This window comes from Macaca thibetana, chromosome 18 (genome assembly GCF_024542745.1).
Source record: "Macaca thibetana thibetana isolate TM-01 chromosome 18, ASM2454274v1, whole genome shotgun sequence".
In the NCBI taxonomy this organism is placed as follows: domain Eukaryota; kingdom Metazoa; phylum Chordata; class Mammalia; order Primates; family Cercopithecidae; genus Macaca; species Macaca thibetana.
Window position 1 is genome coordinate 11,198,124 of NC_065595.1, and position 23,381 is coordinate 11,221,504.

General features: G+C 36.0%; 1 protein-coding gene across 2 annotated transcripts in view; it reads left to right on the plus strand.

Moving 5' to 3' along the window:
- TMX3 (thioredoxin related transmembrane protein 3) overlaps positions 1–22,900 on the plus strand; it is a 37,518-nt gene extending 14,618 nt beyond the window's left edge. For both annotated transcript variants that reach the window (XM_050768126.1, XM_050768127.1), the window contains 10 exons: positions 1,987–2,086; positions 3,038–3,115; positions 8,903–8,969; positions 11,289–11,387; positions 14,597–14,654; positions 14,837–14,890; positions 16,080–16,136; positions 17,875–18,004; positions 19,452–19,520; positions 21,773–22,900. In XM_050768126.1, coding sequence (XP_050624083.1) covers positions 1,987–2,086; positions 3,038–3,115; positions 8,903–8,969; positions 11,289–11,387; positions 14,597–14,654; positions 14,837–14,890; positions 16,080–16,136; positions 17,875–18,004; positions 19,452–19,520; positions 21,773–22,033 — 973 coding nt within the window. In that variant the 3' untranslated portion in view covers positions 22,034–22,900. The remainder of the gene's footprint in view (positions 1–1,986; positions 2,087–3,037; positions 3,116–8,902; positions 8,970–11,288; positions 11,388–14,596; positions 14,655–14,836; positions 14,891–16,079; positions 16,137–17,874; positions 18,005–19,451; positions 19,521–21,772) is intronic.
- The last annotated feature ends 481 nt before the right edge of the window (positions 22,901–23,381 follow it).

Genomic DNA, 23,381 nt, shown 5'->3' on the forward strand with positions numbered 1-23,381 from the left:
TAAATATATTTTGATAGACTGTATTGAACAAACATATTTTAAGGACATACCTAGGTAAAATTTATTTGATTATTTACTTATGAGAGAAGATAGGATTATACAGCATATCCAAAGAAATGCTTTAAAGAAACAGAGACCATGGTTTGTATTATATACTTGTTAACCTCACATTTAAATTCATTTTGTCTGTAGAAGAATTTTCCCCAGTGATTTTTTTAATACATTTTCCAGATTTTGACTACGTGTAGCAACTCTGTGAATCTTGATTTTTATTTTATGATAATTTTTTATTGGACTGCCTGGTTCAGAGTTTTCAACAAAGCCTTGGGATATTATTGTTCTGAACAGACTTGGGCTTTCATCCATACTCTTTGATACTCAAAAATGTATTTTAGATACAACTAAAATATTTTTCATTATTTATCACATACTGCTTTCTGCCAGCTGTGAGGTATTCGTGCATTTTATACTTAGCATAGTTTAAACCCAAAGACATAGTTAAAACCCAAAGATTATTCAAGTTACTGATCCCTAAAGTTTTACTGATAAGGAAACAAATTCCTTTGTAAGCATTTCTTGTTGGTTTGAATTTGTCACTGATTTATTTAAATCTACGTTTTGATGGGATATAAAGAAAGTCGGTGCTTAGAATTATTTAACATGATCATGTGAAAGTTCTTGAGGAGAATGGTCGTCAAGCTGTGTTAATCTTTATTGGCTTTAAAGTATAGGCATTTATGAGTTTAACAGGATATATTATACTGATAGTTTTAAATAGCTTTAATTTAAATTAAAATGGAATGGATTTGTGGTGGTACAATACTGTCTCAAATTATTTGAGAAAATTCACAGGATTAGGAGTGATCTTTACATATTAAATTTGTGGTGCTTACTGATGTAATTTTCACTGTATTTTTCTCATTGACTATGTTTCATTTTATTTCCTTTGTGAATAAATAAATTTTGAAATAACTTTGTGTTGTATGAGGGGAGTACCAGTGGGAGGTACTGAATCCTCCCAGGATTTTTGGGTTGAGGCTTAAGAAGGGATTCATTCTCCTGATGTAATTGGAGATTACTCTATTGTAGATGAAATTTCAGGAGTCAGTTCTGGAGTTGCGTCACTTGCAAGTTAATTACTAAGTATTAAAATAGAGGCTAGGGTAGGGTGATGATGCAATGCATTATAAGGATTTTGAAAATATATTGGCCTGTGTTCTGCTCTTTTTATAAATGTGGTAGAGTGAAAATTATATATTATAATATATACACCATATGTAAAAGATGACTACCTCTTCTTAGTTTAATGATATTTTATAATTGAAGTACTTCATAATAACCTATGATGTAATTCATTTCTCAGTCTATTTGCTTTGAAAAATGCTTGTATAATAACATTTTTTGTTTTCATGAGGTTCTTATGTAATGACTGTCATTTTCCATTTTATTTTTTCTGAAAATGATTAATGATATGCTTTTTATACTTTTGGATTTTAACCTCCATAGGGTACTTAAAAAGTGTACACCATTTAAATTGAAGAGTAAGATATAAATATTCTTAATAAAGTACTATATATTCCTGGGATGGTATTTCACAGTGTTTTTTGTGAATGACCTTTTAAAAGGGAGAAAAAAATAATTATCTTGGGATTTGTTTTGTTTTAGGCTGAGGATTCTAAATGGACAATAGTTTTCTTTTTGCCTATCAAAATACTGGTAATGATGGTACTCTCTGAAGGGATGTTTTGACACTTATTTTGAAACATAGATTAAATTGTGGGTACTATGTTAACCTTTTATATGTATGTGCAATAGTAGTCATGGACCACAGTTTTATTAGATTCATGTGGATTTTGTGATATACTTAAAATGCAATTGATATATTACTAAAAATAACTTGAGACATGGTTAGTTATAGTATAAATAGGAGTAAATTATGTACTTTAGTTTATAATTCAAATTTGTTTTTGTTTTGTTGTGCAACAGGGCTCTAATTCGGCCACTTCCAAGTCAACAAATGTTTGAACATATGCAGAAGAGACACCGTGTATTTTTTGTTTATATAGGTGGAGAATCACCTTTGAAAGTAAGACTTTTTTTAATTCCTCAAAAACAGATGTATTGTAATTTAATTTACTGTGTAATCAAGACTTCACTAGAAACTCAGAACTTATTCTGCTCTTACTAGAAATATTTTCATTCAGTCTAAGTATTTCTTTTTTTTTTTTTTTTTTTTTTTTTTTTTTTTTTTTTTGAGACGGAGTCTCGCTCTGTCGCCCAGGCTGGAGTGCAGTGGCTGGATCTCAGCTCACTGCAAGCTCCGCTTTCCGGGTTTACGCCATTCTCCTGCCTCAGCCTCCCGAGTAGCTGGGACTATAGGCGCCCGCCACCTCGCCCGGCTAGTTTTTTGTATTTTTAGTAGAGACGGGGTTTCACCATGTTAGCCAGGATGGTCTCGATCTCCTGACCTTGTGATCCGCCCATCTCGGCCTCCCAAAGTGCTGGGATTACAGGCTTGAGCCACCGCGACCGGCCAGTCTAAGTATTTCTTATAATAAAAACACTTCCTTGTATACCCTCTGTCATGTTTGTCTATATGAAATAGAAGTGTGTAAAAAGTGAGTAGATGTTGCCTGCCTTAGTATTTTTTTCTGTTATTAACCTGGTTAAGTCTTACGCTGCTTTTTCAAATTCTGAGTCTTTGAGGCTGCAGACTTTGTATGTGTATACACACATATCATCCTATAATCATCACCATCATTTTGTCTAATTTATAATTAAATGAATACCTACAAATTGAACTTATGTTATATTCAATGAACTTTATTTGAAGAAAGATAAAAGCTCTTAATTATGTTGGCTTTGCCTTAGAAACAATTTTATTTGCTTATATTTCTTCTGTTCACCTAAAAGGGTATGAGGTAGCAAATTACAGTGGTGACCCTTACTACATAAGGTAACTCTCATTGTTTAATGAGGAATGAATTTTGACCTTTAACATTTTTCAATGACTGTTTCTCTGTTTGTATCTTCACAGGAGAAATACATAGATGCTGCTTCAGAATTGATTGTATATACATACTTCTTTTCTGCCTCAGAAGAAGTGGTTCCTGAGGTAATATTTAAAATTTGATTTTAATGACACAATTTTATTTATTAAATTATTACTTGATTTAATAGATAAAATTGATTTATCATTTCTTGATTATTGATTTTAATATCAGATTTATTTACTGTGATGTGTGTGGAAAGAGTAAACATGCTGATTCTTTACTACTGGTATTAGATTTCTTTTTATTAATAAACAAATACCATCAGATTCATAGCATTTAGGGATTTACATTAGTGCTTCTTTCTTTTTAAAATAAAAGTAGTGATGACAAGTGATACCTCAAACTCCTAAATTGGCTTACAAGTGGTGGATTATTTTGTGTGTGTGTGTGGCAAATACAGTGATTTTTGGGTCCTCAAACTGAGATAGTGGTCCTCAGTAAACTAGTCGATAAACAGGGTATCATAAGTGCCATGAAAAAAAATTAAAGGCCAGGTGCAGTGCCTCATGCCTGTAATCCCAGCACTTTGGGAGGCCTAGACGGGTGGGTCAGCTGAGGTCAGGAGCTCGAGACCAGCCTGACCAACATGATAAAATCCTGTCTCTACTGAAAATACAAAAATTAGCCGGTCATGGTGGCATGCGTCTGTAGTCCTAGTTGCTTGGGAGGCTGAGGCAGGAGAATCACTTGAACCTGGGAGGTGGAGGTTGCAGTGAGACAAGATTAAACCACTATACTCCAGTCTGGGTGACAAAGTGAGACTCCATCTCAAAAAAATAATAATAATAATTAAGGCCGGGCCTGGTGGCTTAACGCTTGTAATCCCAGCACTTTGAGAGGCCGAGGTGGGCAGATCACAAGGTCAGGAGTACGAGACCAGCCTGGCCAACATGGTGAAGCCCCATCTGTACTAAAAATACAAAAATTAGCCAGGCGTGGTGGCGCAGGCCTATAATCCCAGCTACTCAGGAGTCTGAGGCAGGAGAATTGCTTGAACCCGCGAGGCAGAGGTTGCGTTGAACCGAGATCGCGCCGCTGCACTCCAGCCTGGGTGACAGAGTGAGACTCCATCTCAAATAGTAATAATAATAATAATAATAATAATAAAAAATTTTAAAACAGTGTAGTAGTTGGGGCAAATAGGAGTGGGATGGGTGCTGTAGGTTGATTGGTCAAGAAATGTTTGTCTCAAGAACATACTTGAAATGAGACTTTTACATGATATGAAGGAGCCGTGCAAAGATCTGTGGATACAATACTCCAGAAACAAGGAACAGATAACAGATGTCCAAGATGAGAACACACCTGACATGATACGGAACAAAACAGTAGGCCAATGTGACTGTAGTGCATACAGTGCGATGGGAAGTAGGTAGAGAGCAGTGTAGGCTTTGTAAGTCATGGCAGTGCATGTGATGAGGTTGAAGTTTGTGAAGAACATGGACCGATGTTCTTGTTTAAGGACATTACTCTGTGCTAAGTGCAGAGTGCATTAGATAGGTATAAGAGTAGGTCCACAGATACCAATTGAACTTTTGCAGTAATCTGAGAAATTTGGGCTTGATGGTTAGTGAGAGAGTTGGGAAGAAGTGAAAGGATTGTTGTGTTTAGAAGATAGAATTGTCAGAGCTTGCTGATCTGGAAGAATAGGAATGAATCAAGAGTGACTCTTAGATGTTTTGGTTTGAACAATTGAGTAGATGGTGGTGTTTTATGAACTTGAGGAATATTGGAGAAGGAAGAGGTTGAAAATATGGAGAGTGAAAAGTGCTTTGAATTACTCATTTTAATTTGATTCAGAATGTCATATTAGGAATCTAAATATAAGCATCAAATAAGCAGTTGGACATAGGGGTCTAGAATTAAGTCAAGGCTGTGTAAAGAACCTTCCTAGACATGGGAAGCAATTTTTTAAGGAAATAAGTAGGCCCAGAACCTGAGGTCAGCAAAGGAAAATGAGAAAAAATAGTAAATTAGGAAAAAGAGATGAGTTGGAAGCCAAGATGAAGTGTTTTAAAAGGAGTTAACAGTTTGTGTGAGAATTTTGCAAAGTGATCAAGAAAATAATGAGAGGAAAATAACCACAGTATGTGCCCACACGGAGGTTGTTGGTGGTTTTCAGAGGAGTAGTGGGGACCAAAACCTTATCGGTGTTTGAGAGACATTGATGGCAAGTAAGGAAGTGGAGATCGCAAGTGTAGACTTCTCTTTAGGAAACTTTTAATGAGTAGAGGACCTTAGGAATTTGGCAGTAACTCAGGGGAAACATGAAAGAAGTCAAGGGAGTTTTTCTTTTGAATCAATATAAATTATACAAAAAATTGAAATATTTTTCTTTTCACAAAGGTAAGTCAGACATTTCATTTCTTTTAAATGTTTTAATGTTTAAATATTTTAAGATTACAGACTTGCCTAAGTAGGTGTTTAATGCTTCCTGCAATATATGTAGGTGTTTATCTTATGTACCCCACAGTGATTTTCAACTCCTGGAGGAACCTCAGTTTCTGGACAACCTAAACCCATTTTGATTTACTAAGTATTTTATACTTATGTATTTACTTTTGAAGGGGAAGGTAATGTCACGGGATCCTTAGGTTGTTGCTTCACCACCAGAAACCTCTGTGGCCACCAGTGCCTCTGCTTGGGTTTTGCTTGCACCCGCTGGGCTTATTCCGCCCACTCATCCTGGCAGGCTGCACTTGGCTCATGCTACAGGCCCAGATCCCATGCCTGCCAAGGATGAGCCAGGCATGGAGCAGCAAGGGGTGTGTGAGTGAGCAAGTGTGGGATCTGGCCACTGCGCACAGCCAAGCGTGCTGGCTGCCATAGGGAAGGCAGCTCCAGGCATCTGCTCCATGTGAGGCTGTGGCTGGACTAGATGTGCTGCAAGTGGCTTCCACTGCTGCAAGAACCAGCATCTGGACAAGGGGAATGCAGTGGCACCTGAAAGCTCAGAAAACACCATGAACTGCAGAGCCCTGAAGAGGGTGTTAACAGTGTGTCGCAGCCCTGACTTGGGGATCCCCAAGGTCTGGGCTCCCAGGAGGGTCACAGCTCTTCTCTCCTTGTCACCAGCAACATGGTGACTGGGGGGCATGTTTCAGTCCTGTTTGCATTACAGCTCCTTCAGTCCCTCCACTGAGTGGTTCCCAAGTTCTTGTCCCACATCCAGGAAGAATGAGGCACATGGACAACTGGAGGATGAGCACGGTGGAGAGGAGCTTCATTGAGCAACAGAATAGCTCTCAGGAGACCCGAGTAGGTAGCTCCTTTCCACAGGCAGGTCATCCAGACAAGTCTGTGTCTGGCTTAGTCTGGGGTTTTTATGTGCTCAGAATTGAGGAGGTGCATGCTGAGTGGTCCATGGGTGGCCACGGTCAGGCCTGGAAAAGGCGCTATCCAGTTGGCTGTATGGTCATCAATGAAGTTCTTACTCCAGACCGTGGACTTCACCCAGAACTGGTAGCCTGGCCCCCAGGCTTCAGGCCCTCCTTGGCCGGAAATTGGGATTTTACTGGGGACCCACCCCTTCCTGCTTAGGAACCTGTCTGACTCCCGCCATCATGATTATACCGTCTGTGGCACCCAGGCTGTTCATGCCGAGGAGTGCCTGCAGGTTGCGCTGAGCCAGCCTCCCTCCCACGCTTGTCGATGTCCAAAGTCTGGAGGAAGCCCAGGCACTGGTGAGAGCTGGCATGTCAGTGCCGCCCCGAGCACACACACCCGGCTAAGTTGCGACAACACTTGGGCTCGGCCACAACTTTGCTCCAAAATCAGAGTAGGCACTGGGAGCAGGGAGAGGCCAGGGATCAGGAGCAGGCATTTTTGAACCTGCAGGAGTTGGGGGGTGGGGTGGCTGCTTTCTGGGTCCCAGAGAGCTCAGGGATGCCAGGGTCCAGAACCACTGCTGAGCAGCTTCAGCTACACCTGGGAGTGTGGGGCTCCCACCCCACAAATTTGGTAGCGGGTGGGACTCTCCCGCCTGTTCCTGGCCCCCACTGGCTCCACGGAGCATGCAGCCCCTGCCTCACCTCCCTTGCTGCAGCGGGCATTCCCGCAGCAGCTGCTCCCGACGGGCTGCCACTGCCTTGAGTAAGATGAGAAAAAGAGGCCACACTTGCCATCAGAATCTCCGACAGGGTTCCCAGAAGGTTACAAACCACTGTTCTGGAATGCCCTGATGTAACATAAAGGCTTAAAATGGACTAGAATCTGAACTGCTTACACATTTTTGTCTCCCAAGTCCAGTGAACCACATTTTTGTATGAGAGATGAGAATTTATGCTAGGTCCTCATCTACAAAGCTTTGCAAGCAGTTGGTACTTGGAGTGCACCAGAGGGTTTGCTGTGTTCTAGGCCCTGGCACCACTTGACACCATCTTAATCCTCATGTAACAATGAGGTGTTTTAGGCCAAAATCCCTAGAACCCAGAGAGCCTGGGTAGGCATATATATAGCATCTGTTATGTAAGCATATTTAGTATTTGTGCATTACTTCTATTATTTTTTTAATCGGCCTTCTCAACTAGTTTGTTTAGTCATTCTTTATTCCTGAAGATGTTAATATTCGTCATCTCCCTTTTTTAGTTTTAAGGATGTATTTGGAAAAGTCTGCTAGGGGAAATAATAGTTAACTTCAGAGAAATACGAGTTTTACTCCCATAGATGATTCTCAAATAAGGGCAAAGCCCATAATTTTGTGTTCTTTCCATGCTTTGAATATTAATGTTTTGTCCTTCCGAGCTTCATTAGCTTTGCAACTGGTATTTATGAAAACCCTAGGAGATGCAGTAAGGGGGTACAAAGATGAATTTAGACAGTTTCTGACTTCAGAATACTTACAGATGAACAAAGGAGATTGGCATGCAGACTATAACAGTAATAGAAGATAGTTGAAGAAAACACGGGAGAGGAAGAGAGCTTCAGAGTGTGTGACACTAGATGGCTGCAGGATTTGAGACTGTATCATTTGTGTTCTAGTAAGAACCATTCAGGGATGTTGATGAAAGAGGGAGGTGCTGAATGTTGAAAAATACTTCCTAAGCATCTGTGTGGATGAGTTGCCAAGAGCAGGTGAATGGAGCATGCTTGACTTAAGAGCTCTTGCAGTGCCCTTAAAATTGTTATTTTCATAGTGCTATACCATTTTTTAATAGTAATGTAACCAAATCATTCTGTATTATTTTCTGTCCCCCGAGATGTGTCTCCCTCCCTTTTTAATATTTCCAGGACAACTGTCTTTATTTTTATTTTATTGTTATTTTTCTACATTATTTGTCTTCTGATCTGATATTTGTTTTCTAGTATAATTTTACTCTCGAAATAAGTACAACTCAGGTGTAAGCAGCTGGTACTTTCTGAATGAATCCCTTATTACTACTGTAAGTGGCTTATAAAGCAGTTTACACTTTAAGCAGTGCTCTCAGTTATGGTATCTGACATAACTCTCACAATTGTTCTGTGAGGTAGGCAGTCTCAGTGTCTCTATTCCACAGATGAGGAAGCAGACTCCCCCAGGTAAAGTGGCTCATTATCCCACAGCCAGTGAGTGGTGGGGAAGGACTTAAACCTAAATAGGCTGGTTGATGTTTAAGTCTGTTATCAGTTAAGAATAATCCACAGTCTTTACTATAGCAAATAGGACATTGTACCAGGGGATATATAAAAAGATTCATATATACTCCTTGGATGAGTTTGGGATTGACTGTACTCTTTAATTGTTTGTGACATTCTTTTTTGTTATTTTTATGTGTGTTTGTGTTTTCTGGTATCTCAAGTCTTTTGAAATTATAGTTACTAATTAGAATTTTTTAGTGATAAAAGTTATTTAAACTTCTGATTTTTTGCAGTATGTGACACTAAAAGAGATGCCGGCTGTGCTTGTTTTCAAAGACGAAACTTACTTTGTTTATGACGGTAAGTTCCAAGTCTTTAACTCATGTAAAACATTTTAAAATTAAAATGTCTATTATACGACTTAGGTGGAAAGATTTTGTAAATGCTTCTACTGTTTAATGAGAATAACAGTTCTCATTACTTGAATGACTGATGTTTTGGGGTTTTTCACCCTTCAACTTTTAGTTGTTATTTTTATTCCGAGCTTTACCTACACAACATTTCTTTTTGTTGTTTGTTAAATTGTATGTGTTTTTGAGGAATAAATTCTATGTGATTTTTATACATTACTTTAAAATGTTCAGAATTAGTTTTTTTGAAGTAACATTTCAGATACAGAAAAGGCTTGAAGAAGTAACACGTGTTCAATAGTGTTGAAGCCCCTGTGTTTCCCTCCGTAGCGGCATTTCCCCTTCGCTGTTAGAAATAACCGCTTACCCGCTATTCAGCATTTCTTCACTGAAGCAAATACTTGGTCTACTTTTAAAATATTTTAATTGTAATATCAAACATACATCATAGTAGAGAATGGTAAAGCCCTGCATACCCATCACCGAAGTTAAACACTTACCAAGATCTTTGCCCATCATGACATTTGCTCTAACTTTAACTTTGAATTTGTTGAAGTATTTTAAAGCAAATTGTAGTGGCATTTCATCAGGGCTTTATATTACGCATCTCTTTACATAATGCAGACTTTTTATTTGCAGATAAACCACATGCAGCTACAACAACTAACATCATTCCTTGGTATTTTGAAATGCCTACTTTCATGTTTTCCAAACTGTGCTGAGATACCCCAGGGCAGTGCAGCAAACTCACAGGGGCTACAGGGGATATTTTAAATTTCAAGGGAAACGGTGAAACTCGACATCTGTAGGACACCACAAAGCCACTCAAAAGCAAAAGTGAGTGGAGTGCAGTCTTAGCTGATAGCGTTCTTGCTAGCGTTCTAAATTCTAATTCAATAACATTTAAAATCCAATTTCTTGTTCTCACTAACCGCATTTCAGTGCTCTGTGGCCTCCTGTGGCTTGTGGTTACCATGTTTGAGGCCAGATAGGGAACACCCATTCATTCAGAAATACTCTAGAATGTAGATTGGATGATGATGAGGTTTAGGGTACAAATGATCCCATCACCCAGGTAATGAACATAGTACCCAATAGGTAGTTTTTTAGCCCTTGTCCTCCTCCCCGTTTCCCAAGTATCTGTTGTTCCCATCTTTATGTCCACATGGTACCCAGTGTTTACCGCCTACTTCTAAATGAGAACATGCAGTATTTGAGATGGTTTATTTTCAAATGAAATTCAAATTGATCACTGTATGCAATCTCATAGAAAATTTGCTTTTAGCATGGAGTGGACATTGTGGCCCGGTAATCAATTTCTAGTTTTATGTTTATTTTCCTAATTTGTAAATTCGAATCCATAAATACTTTTAAGATTTGCATTGTGTCACTTATTTTATGGGTTTGATAACTTGAAAATGTTTTGTTTAGCATTGCAAGAAAAAGCATACCTTTCCAGAAGTCATTAAAATCCTATCTTCAACCAGATGTGTTGGTAGGCTTTTATAGACATTTGCTTTACATCACCTTTTTTATGCAATTGTAATAATTTTGAACAATTACTTCAGAATTATATTTCTAATCAGGATGTAATATTTCTCTTAGATATTATATTTTCTACCTGCTTAGCAGAGGAATTATTTTATATTGGAAAAAAGCTAAGGTACTATAATTTTATATGTGTGTTAGTTGTACCTTTGAGAAAGAGCTGTAAACTAGGAAGACTGTCATAAAGAGAGAAGAGCAAAGAAATTGTAATAAAAATTACCTATAGTGCCATAACCCGAGTATAACCATTGATCCAGGGTAACCATTTAGGAATAACTGACTTCATTTTACCATTCTATGAATTTATCTTTTCGTACTTTTTTTTTTTACAAAATTACAGTTACACTGTTATATATTGTATAATAACCTATATTGTTTTGTAATCTGTTCAGTTATACGTTTTTTTGAAAATTTATAAATGATCTTTCTTGACATATACCAAAATTTATTTAAATTATTTCCAATTTAGGATATTTTGATTATTTCCTTTATTTTGAATTATTTTTATGCTATTTTTAATGATGCTATAAATGAAGATTGCTTTGTGCATTAATCCTTCTGTACATTTGATCGTACTCTTGCAATAAATTCCTAAAAATAATATTTATGGATGAATGATTCTCTGTCAGGCATTTTATACCTGTTACCAGATTAAAGCTATTATAACTATCTTAAACTCATTTTTATACTATAATTTGTTAACCTTTGTCTTGGTTTTAAGAGTATGAAGATGGTGATCTGTCATCATGGATCAACAGGGAAAGGTTTCAGAATTACCTTGCTATGGATGGCTTCCTCTTATATGAACTTGGAGACACAGGTAACAAGCATATGTACAAGTCTCCATCACATTACATGATTTTTCTGTGATTGATTATTTAAAATCTTATTTTGTAGGAAATGAATTTAAGCTCTATTTCCTAACTTATTTTTTTATTTTAGATCTGAATGCCAGTTCTTTATGAGAACATAAACTGATATTACTAGAAGATATACCTTTGCATGTGGGTCAGTGATTAAAGCGATGGTTTACTAATAGAACTGATGGTGGCAAGGAAAACAAAAAGCCTGGGTAATAAGAGAGTGAGAAAAATAACCAACTAAGAAGCTATACACCGGAGACTGATTTTGTGATAGGAGTTAAGATAAAACTTAGCACAACCTATTTATAAGGCCTGCTCTTACCTGTGAAAGGGAAAAATGTAAATTAAATTTGGCATGGTTTCTTAAAGTTACACTGTTGCAAATGTCAGGCAATGCAAATATAAACACAAATACAAAAATGAAAGCTATAAGAAGCCGATTATATGGTCTCAGATGCAAACTATAAAAATTATAAGAAGCTAACTATAAGTTTTAGGAGAAAGTGTTTTATAAATTTATAGCAAATTAGAAATGAGAAATCTTGGTTATTGGTGCCACATTTGTTTCCATTAGTAACTTTATGATAAATAGCCTGGAAGTATAGTTTTTGAGTAAAACAATGAGAAAATTTTATTCAAGACTCAATTTTTTAAAATATAATAGGCGTAGAGTTTCTTCTTTATGATAGCCTGCTCTTAAATCTAATTAATGAAAATTAGAGACATTCTTACACGTTCTCCTGTTTTTAACATTTTGGGGGATATTTCTGTTTTGTTCCTGAGCTTGCTTTTAATGTTCTGTGTCTAGTGATATTTCTGTCTTTGCTTATCTTTACAGAAGGAGCTGTGTATTAGCTCATTATTGGAAGTTGCTGGGGACAGTGTCAAAGACTGTGGTTTTACTTTCTGATTCTGGTTTTTTGTTGTTTTTTTTTTTTTTTTTTGAGAAGGAGTCTTTCTCTGTCGCCAGACTGGAATGCAGTGATGTGATCTTGGCTCACTGCAACCTCCACCTCCCTGGTTCAAGTGATTCTCCTGCCTCAGCCTCCCGAGTAGCTGGGACTCGGTGCGCGCCACCACGTCCAGCTAATTTTTGTATTTTTAGGAGAGACGGGGTTTCACCATGTTGGCCAGGATGGTCTCGATCTCCTGACCTCATGATCCTCGCACTTTGGCCTCCCAAAGTGCTGGGATTACAGGCGTGAGCCACCGTTCCTGGCCTTTTTAATTATTTCAGACTCACATGAAAGGAAAAGGGAGAAATGTAGGAATATAGTAGTTTTGCTTGTATAGTAATTATAGGAGATAGCATGACCTTGAGGTGATTCAAACAAGTGGCTTTGGCTCAACTGAACACATCTTTTCCCAGATGAATTTGGAGACAGAAGTGTGCTGTGGCAGTGTTCTTTTGTGTGTCTGACATAATTGCCCTTGTTAGGCATCAGCTGTGGTCGTGCTCCTGCTCTTCACCCGACCTGTCCTCTTATGTTAGCACCACAGCAGCCTCCCGACGCTCTGCGGCTTCAGACACCTCGTGTCTTTCTCAGAAGTTCTAACTCTTGCCTACATCTGCAGCCTCATTTCACTCTAGCCTCTCCCCACACTCTTCCTTCTTGAGGCACACTAACCTTTTAGTTTATTTTATTATTGTTACTATTATTTTATCATTTTTACCCAAGTTTGCTTGATAACAGTTTCTTGAAAAGGCTATGCCACTTGCACCAAAGCACCTTTTTACATGCTTTTTTCTTTGTTTGGAAATATGCAGTTAATTCATATTCATCCATCAAACTCAGACCAAATACTGCTTCCTTAGGAAAATCTTTACTGACCCCGTCAAACTACATTAATTTACGCTATAATTTTTTTTATAGCAGCATATTCTTATTTTTAACAGGACATTTATTTGATGAAAATGTCTACCAGTTCTACCGTATTGTGTTTTCACAAGCGCAGAGCATTGTCTGTGTTTGCTCATCACCATGTCCTCGTAACCAGCCCAGTGTGTGGTACATTATTTAACACTCAATAATTGTTGAATGAGTATGTGAGAAACTGTGGCTGTGTTTCTTAGAATCCTGTTGGTCTGTGGGAGAATTCTCTGCATGTTGTAGACATTTTGAAAAAAAAAACTCAGAGGCATTTGAAAATTAAAGAAGCATATAATACAAAAAAATGAATAGTAGATGAGATATTTCAAGAAGGTAGATACCATTGTGAACTGTTTTCATCAGAGAGTTAAAAGAAGATTAAAGATTGTGTAGAATTTAAACAGGTGTTGAAGCAGTATGGAATTAGAAGCAGCATTAAAATACAGGGATAATACTAAAAGATTATTGATTTAATCCTACTTGTATGTACCTGCTCTGAACCAGGTTTATGTCCGTATTTCTGTGCGTCTAATCTTACTTAACTCTCCCGATACCTCTATGAAATATGTATTAGTTTTTGAAAATAGGTTGAAGTTTACTGAGGCACTTCCCTGTTCCCCTGCGCCTTGGTATGGTGCCTGGCACATGATGGACACTGCTAGATAGCAGTGTGTGGTTTTCTGATTCTAACACCACTCTTCTGGTTATTACATCATGCCGGCTTCCTAGAGGATATCAGGATACATATGCTTTATGTTGTATTTAGGGTTAAGTAAATGTGAGTCAGTTTAATTCTGCCTATTGTAACTGGCAAGTACTGAATCATGGTACCAAAGTCAATGGCCATGTAAAAATCATTTTCTTATTCTTCTAGACCATTGTTTTAGAGCTACAATAATTCTTAGCAAACTTGTTTTTAATCAACTTATTTCCTATGCTTTTAGCCTTTGAAAAAGTTATCTTAGTCAATTTGTAGGGTGCAAGGAAAAAATACAATTCAAGCTTGTAAGTTGGTATAAAAAGTACAATTTTAGTGTATAAATTATTACATATTTACTCGTATTTACATTTTGGGGTGGGAAGTGGAAGGGAATTTGTCACCTGGGTTGACTAATTCACTGATTCACTCTACAAACATATACCATAATTTGTTGATTTAATTTGATATAACGTGTAGGGTGATTGGAATTAAATTCTAGAAATACTTTACAATTTCCTACTCAGAACTAAAGTGTTGATTGAACAGTTTGTGTAATAAGGGTGATTGAATTCAAATGTGTCATTCTTTATTTCAGGAAAGCTTGTGGCTCTTGCAGTTATTGATGAGAAAAATACATCAGTTGAACATGCCAGGTATAATGCCTCGATATGGTTTTAAGCTTCAGATGGTCATTTCAGACTACATGGCTTTAGATAGACTTGATGTGGTATCTTACTTTTCCTGCAGCAATTAGATGTAAGAGAACAGATACTGTCATTGGAAAATTCTATTTTTCAAGTGCAGATGACCAGTTCATATGTTTGTTCTTCTACAGATTGAAGTCAATTATTCAGGAAGTTGCAAGAGATTACAGAGACCTCTTCCATAGGTAGGTGCTTATATTCTGAGAGATTCCTTTATGTTTTTTTAATACAGTTTTGTAATTTAATAAAGCAAACTTACTAGTATTCATGCTTTTAGAGGTGAATCAAGGAAGGGAAGTATAGCAGTAGTTCTCACTTATCCACAGGAGATACATTCAAGACCCCCAGTGGATGACTGAAACTTTGCATAGAATGGAATACTACGTATACTATAATTTTGTCTGTACCTACATACCTGTGATAAAGTTTAATTTATCCATTAGGCACAGTAAGAGATCAACAGTAATAATAAAATAGAACAATTATAACAATACACTATAATAAAATTATGTATATGTTTATTTCTGGAATTTTTCATTTAATATTTTCAGACCATGGTTGACCATAGGGAACTGAAATCATAGAAAGTGAAACTGGATAAGGGGGGACTACTGTATAGCACATTGCATTTTAGCATGAATTGTCTGGATCTTGAAATTCACTGATGGTATGTCCTGCAAGTTAAAAAAAAGAAACAGTTTGATCTATAATTTGTATCATACCTGGCTTCTTGATACGATTTGAGATGCATTTTATGTAAATAAAATATGCAAATGTAGTTATAATTGGAGATAAATGAGCAATCAGAAGTCAGAGATAGGCAGACGATTATTCTAACAGAAACTCAAAAGAATCACTGAATAAAAATGGCATCAGAAATACATGTATTTTTACTATGCTGAATCATTGTTGCTACCATAAAAAAAGACAGTCAATATAAATGTATTTTATTATTGAATTATTATTTCTTTCCTATTCTGAGTCTTCTAATAATGGGTCATTGTATAGTTTTCTTACATAGTATGTAGCGTCTTTTGATTAGTCCTTTTTTTTTTTTAGGGAAAATGGGTAATTTTTCTTAAACATATTTCAGATAGATTAGCTTATATTTCCCTGAATTTTAAATATGCATAAACCAAGTAGAAATGTCTTAGAATTTCCTTTACTCGTGTATTTGTATCTCAGAAGCCAGTAAAATTTGCACTCTTAGCAGTATTTATTGTATATGATTTACATGTGAGATGTTTACAGTTTCTGGGCTTACTGAGGCCTAATGTTAAGTTCATTGTTTTTTTTACTTTTTTGATATTTAATGAGCTTTCTCTCCCCACCCCCTTGCCTTTTATTTATTTATTTTTGGTTGTCGTTTGTTAGGGATTTTCAATTTGGCCATATGGATGGAAATGACTACATAAATACCTTGCTGATGGAGTAAGTAAAGTGCTGAATGATTTTGCTATCAAATCTTAATATTATTAAATTTGTTTCTGAGATACAGGTAGAAGGATTAAATAGCTGAAAAAAAGCAAACAGTTGACATATTCAGATACAGATATTTTCCCATTAAATATTTTACTTTAGTTTTCAAATTCTGTATTTGAAACTTACTGACTTTAATATTGGTCTATAGTAAAAAGAAAAAAAAATTATCTCCTGATTTAATGTTTTCTCATATTCTGAAAAGAAGCCATTTTTCCAAAACTTGTAAATTTCATAGCTTCTGCTTAATACATACCTTGAGAAGTTCAGTTTTAATGGGCAATATAACTATTAAATAGAAAATGTTTAGCATTCAAAAACTAATTGTTGTAGAATTTAATAGACAAATAACTTTGTAAGAAAATGTGCAATTTTAAAATTTTTATCTCTTTAAAATTATGTAAAGACTATTAAATAGAAAATGTTTAGCATTCAAAAACTGTTCTAGAATTTATTTTAGTAGACTAAATTTGTAGGAAAATGTGCAGTTTTTAAATAATTTTTATCTAAAATTATGATTTAAAGATTTAATTTGCCACTTCACAAGACTGATATTAGAAAACATTTACCAAACCCTGTACTGAATTAATAAATTTGAAACAAGAACCCACTCTATTCAGTGAACATTTAGTGAGTATTTACTGTATGTTGTACACTGTTAAACACTGTTGATGGAAAAATGAATAGAGTTCCTGTCTTCAAATGCTTATAGTCCACTGGATAAGACCACAAATGTTAATTACAGAACCCGCCCTCCACCCCCGCCACACACACACACACACACACACACACACACACGCACCCAGTACACACTAAGGTGGAAAGGCTCAAGAAATGTTTTCTGGAAGAGGCAATAATTAAGAAACGTCTAAAGAGTGAGAAGTTAGGCAGAACATAATAGCAAGTATGACAGGGCTTAGGAGAGGGCTAGAGAAATAAGCTAGCCTCTAAATGAAGATGGGGAAATCTCACTAGAGACACACTAACTCTTAGCCGCATTGAGGGCCCAGTGGAAGTTCAACAACACGATGCTGTGTTGGTTTTCTCTCACTTTGCTTAGTATCATAGATCTAGCAAATGCCTTCATTCGTTATTGTAATATATTAGATTATTTTGGTGTTTTCTATTTTCTAAGTAAGAACACTGAGCGAGGAAGGGGGTGAACTTACAAATCCAAGGTAACATTCATCATTTTCAGCTAAAATCTTGAAATATAATTAGTATCACCTTACTTCATTTATTATCCCTCTCATTTCAGTAAGAACTTAAGAGGATTTGCCAAAGATTAAAGTACCAGATGTGGGATATAATGAAGAATCAAGACAAAGAAAAAGTATCTATACAATTATTAAAGGGACTGTTGACCCTTGAACAACATGAGTTTGAATTATGCAGATCCACCCATAGGAATTTTTTTTCAATACATATATTGTAAAAATTTTTTGAGATTTTTGATAATTTGAAAAGACTTAAAGATGAATTGCATATCCTAGAAATACCAAAAAAAATTAAGAAAAAGTTATGTCATGAATGCATAAAGTAAATACTAGGTCTGTTTGATCATTTTCTACCATAAAATAAGCACAAATTTATTAAATATCTTCTGTAATTATAGCTACTGAGATATAAATGAATATCAGAATACTTTGCTGTGTTTAATGTATATTTTGATTTGTTTTTATATTTTCAGTGAATTGACAGTCCCAACTGTAGTTGTACTGAATACTTCAAACCAACAATATTTCTTGCTGGATAGACAGATTAAGAATGTTGAAGACATGGTCCAGTTTATAAATAACATTTTGGATGGCACAGTAGAAGTAAGTTTTTCACTTCTGTTTCAAAGGGATGATGGACTGGGGTAGAGGAGAAACTAGTTCATTTCTTTACTTCTGATTCTGAAAAGAATAGTTGGCCATCACCCAGAGTAGAGGGCTGGACCTCCATACATTGCTTCTGTCCAATTATAGGCAGAATAGAGTTACATTCTCCCAGATACAGAAGGTTCTTCTATGGCAGAGGTTGCTAAAAGATGGAAATGTCCTTTTAGGGGTTATTTGGAGGGTATTTTTGGTTGTCACGGTGATGGGGAGGTGCTGTTGGCATTTAAGGTTGAGGGCTAGGGATGCTAGGAGGTCTGCATTGTGTGGGGTAATCTTAATAGTGAACTTGCCTGTCTCTTAGTATGTTTCTAGGTCCAAAAGTACAGTTGGATTAAGTTGTTAGGACTGGTTTTCTAAGAAAATCTGCAAATAAGACCACAATTTCTCAAGAAATGAGGAAATTTATTGAGAATAAAAGCTCCCATGCAGAGTTCTAGACTTAATCCTATAAAATATTTCTCAGAAATAAGTGAATGGATAGTCTTAATTTTATATTTTTTTCCTATAAACTTTAACTGCAGTGTTTTTCAGACTGTGAATTGCAACCTGTATTAGAAAGTCATGAAACCACTGCAAGTCACAACCAGGTTGTGACCAGCATGCATCTTAATTCAATAGACTAGAATAAAATTTAAAAGAAAGAGCCTTCATTTTTTTTTGTGAAATTTAATTATTATGTTTTGAGAGTTGTTTCAGTTTTACAAAAACTTTATATAAAATTTGCTCACAGAATAACATAACTACTTTCGGTCAAGGTGAAGAAGTTTGAAAAACACTCTTAATCAAACAGAATATTTTTGAAAATAATTAGTTGAAATGAAACTCACCTATATAATCAGGCTTTTATTTTTAAGTTAGTGGAATGCAACTCAGACTGTTTAACAACAGATTTTATTGTCTCATAGAGCTTGGAAATTTGGAAAATGAGCCAGGTTGCAGGTATGGCCGAATACAGGCTTTGATTGATTTTCATCAGGAATTTTTCTCTCTCTTCCTTTCAGCACTTTCATCCTCAGGGAGCCTCTCCCTGCACAGTAGCAAAGGTATCCTGCAGCTCTGGTTTTGCAGTCCCAGCTAAACTCAAAAGCTGGTTAGGCTGTACTCAGGGGTGGGTGAGCTTCAGCCAAGCTACGTGGGTTACGAATAGAGGAGGAGGAATGTTTTAGAGTAGAATCAGGGTGAGTTAACACAAGCAGGCAGGAGGAATGCTGGACATGAAACAGACAAAAAACATCAACATTAAATGTTTACCACATGGCCTTTTCAGGTGATTATGTAATATTTTGGAGTCAACCATTTGGCCTGCGATTACAAGGTTATGTAACACCAAATAAATGAAGTAATAGTACGTAAGTAATTTATTTTTCTTTTCCTTTGTTTGAAGGCCCAAGGAGGTGATAGCATTTTGCAGAGATTGAAAAGAATAGTATTTGATGCCAAATCTACTATTGTGGTAAGTTGTGACAGTTTATGTCATTGATAATGAAGAAGATATAGGTTCTTTATGTCTAGCTGTGTTAATGTTAAAAATCTGAATTTGAAAAGATTAGGTCAAAATATGTCTTTTTAATTTGCAGGATATGACTAGTCAGTGTTTAAGAAAATATATTCATTAGGTGGAAATTGTTTCTAATTATATGATTGATGAGTTAAAACTAAAATTCAGAATCAATTAACTTGATAATATAACTTAAAAGATTTTATTTCTGCAACCTACCATGTAAACTTTACTTAGTAATTTCCATGATTTGTTGAAAGTGTGGATAATAGGAAATTTTTAGTTCCATTACGTGCTGTCTTCTGTAAATTGGTCATTTTTCTTGAAGAAAACGATGTGTGCTGGGAAGTCACTTTTTATTTTGCAGGAGTCAAAATAAAATTTTAGATCTTAAAGTTTTAAACATCCCTGTTAATTCTGTACTTTTCCCTAGTTGGTAAATAATTAAGATTATTTACAGATGTTTTTCCTTCTTCCCTTTTTCTCTCCTTCCTTTTTTTTTTTTTTTTTTATTCTTTTTATAGAAGACTTTAAATGTGGAATTAAAATGTGATGGATCAAATCCTTTCTAACAGTGTTTACTTTCATTTGTTTGTCCCAGTGTTTATTCACAGTTGTTATATGTAAGTAGAATATCAACACTGGTAGATGAATTGACATGTCTGCCCCTAATTACCTGTCTCTCTTACTTTCTAAATATATTTCCTTGACTTTCTTCACTGTCACCTCGCACCTGATTATTTCTGCCGTTCTAATTTCCTCTTCCTTTCACTCTATCAAACTAATTAGATCAGTTGATGTATTTCCCCTGGATTTCTTTGAAGCATCCCTTCCTTAATATTCTCCTTTCCGTGCTGCTGTGAGTATCACTACTCCCCTGCTCCTGCCCCATCTCTCCAGTCAGTGTTTCTCAGCATCCCTTTCCTCTCTTTCCTCTTTGCAGTCCTTGAATCTGAACCTTCTTGCTTGAAACTCTGAAGAAATTGTTCTTCCTCTCCCAGCTTTAACTGTCAATCAACTTGACAGTGGAGGAATTCCTAAATATGTTTGAGCCCTAAACTTAGTTCCTGTTGTCCTTCTTGAGCTATTACATGGGCATTTTCATTCATTGTGGCCCAAAGCAATCATGAAAATATAGCTAACATTTATTATTTAGAAGTAAATTCTGGGAGTCTTTGGGTTTTTTTCCTTGCATAGTATCCTTCAGTTTGTTGTGTTTTCCTGTTGCCACAAGCATGGATTGAGCCCTAATCACATTCTGTCTCGCTGCTGCTCTCTTTCACCTGGTTTCCATACTTCCACTTGCCCAGTCTCCAATCTATATTGTATTCCACTACACAATTCATATTACTAAAATAATCGATTTTGATCACTTTCCTTCCCTTTTCCAGGGATATACATCAGAATACTCTGTCCATCTAAAGTATTTTCCTCATTGGTTTTTGAATATTAGCTTTTGCTGATGCAAATTGCCTGGTGCTCACCTGTCCCGTATCCTGCCTCCTTCTCACGCATCCTTAAATTCCTACCTAAAACACATCTTTATTCTGTGAAACTTTCTTTTCTTACCTCAATCCAAAGTGATCTTTTTCTTCTCTGAACTTGTCTATGTTCTCAAGTTATCGTTGCAATTCATGCAGTATATTCTAGTTGAAAATCCTATTCATTAAAATTACTCTTACTTTTCTGGGAGCTATGAACACAGTATGTAAATTGAGGGAAATTAGTCAATGAAGCTTTACTGCTAACCAGATAAGTGAAAAATATTAAAAATGTCATGTGAAGAGAATATGTGTGTACCCTCTTTGTGGTAAATAACCCAGCCTTCTCCATAAGCAGATTCCTGTAGTTCAGGAAACAACTCTAAAGCTGCTGGTTGCACATAGTAAGCATCTTAAAGAGACCTTTGTGGTTGGTGTGAGAAAAATCAGTGTCTTTAGGAAAGGCTATAGAATATTTGATGCCTTTTTCTCCTGCTGATAGCTGGTTCTACACACACATGCGTATGTATGTGCATATAGAAATTATATCTCTTAACAGTGTCTTTAACATGGTAGTTACTGCTGAAGTTATTGACTTTGATTCATTGGAACTAAAAACAAGTTGACAAGCAACAAGAGAAATCTATAGTGGTTTCAAGTTCATGTCATGCTTTATATATCAGAATTACATATGAAGGGAACTGAGTTTTAATTCTCTTTCCACAGTCTATATTCAAGAGCTCACCACTGATGGGCTGCTTTCTCTTTGGCCTGCCACTGGGTGTCATCAGTATCATGTGCTATGGAATCTACACAGCCGACACAGATGGAGGTTATATAGAAGAACGATATGAAGTGTCTAAAAGTGAAAATGAAAACCAAGAACAGATAGGAGAGAGCAAAGAACAGCAGGAGCCAAGCAGCGGAGAATCTGTGGTGCCTACAGTGCAGGAGCCCAAGGATGTATTAGAAAAGAAGAAAGATTGAGACTTGATTACTATAAAATATTTGATAGGACTTCAAATTATTAAAGAGTCTATTTATTGAATTTAGACATTTAATCATGATCTTTACAGAAAAGAACATGTTATTTGTATTTTGCTAATATCAACTGCATGGATTAAAGTAGTCCCTCCATACATGGGGAAGTGTTTGGAGCAAAGAGATGAACAGTTTGTCTGAAACAAACACAGAGCACTCCATCAAAATTTACCTGATATTTGTGATTAGAACACATCAGTTCTATTTGCATGTTTCTCTATCTGAATATTCTGTGACAAAAAGTTAAGATTCTTGGGCAGAATATTTAAATTGGTGAGTCAGGTAGAAGATACATGTGTGATATAGAAAAGTAATGCCTCCCCTGCTGCCATTCATTTGCCTCATATATTTTGGATAATATTTATATGGACAAAAGTAAGTCCTTAAAATTTAGGCACTTTAAGGAGAACTAATAACTTTTTCCATGTATCAAATTAAGATTGAGGTTAAAAATAATGTGGTTTTATATAGCATAGTGATTTTATTTTGTTATTTTTAAAGGAGAAGAAATGTTACTTTTTAACTTTATACTCAGTTGCATTATCATAAAATTTTCATATGGACCTAGATAATGGGGAAAAAAGTCTTGTGATTGACTTTCGCAAAATGAACAGGGTTTACTGAGAGTAGAGGTTTCAACCCATTCCTTGGATTACTCTTAACGGGTATTTCATCTGTCATTGTAGGTTGGGAAGGGTCTCTGTTAATCCTACCCTGCTTTAGCCAGAACAGCCTAGTATTTTATTTCTATTTTATATATTGAGATTTCTTCTAACATTTCCTTTGATAAAAATCTTCTGCTTTTTGAAAAGTAGTATGTATCATATTTTTATGTTTACAGTGTGTTAACTTTATGGTAACTTATACTCCAGAATACGTATGTTTGTACCCACAAACACGTAAAGTTTATTGACACATCTATTATGTAATGCTGTAGACCTGTCCGTGTCTGTTTCATAATGAATAATGAGTGACATCAGCATGTCCAGTGACAAGTCACATCCAGTGGGAAAAAAGTGATCAGCCGGTTACCTTCTCCATTTCCTTAGTTCTGTCACCCATTTCATCAAGTAAACTTCATCCTTAGTTCTTAGTTTCCTTAGTTCTTCACCCATTTCATCTTCTGTAAACTAATACAGGAATTCTATCCAAAGCAATGTCTAAAAACCCTTTTTTTAAAAGTAACAGTTTGGTATGCTTATTGTAGATAAATTATTTTTGAGGCCTTCATTTTAGCTAAGTTTAGAATTTATGTTAGGCAACTAAGATTTGAGTGGCTATTCATTGAGTAATT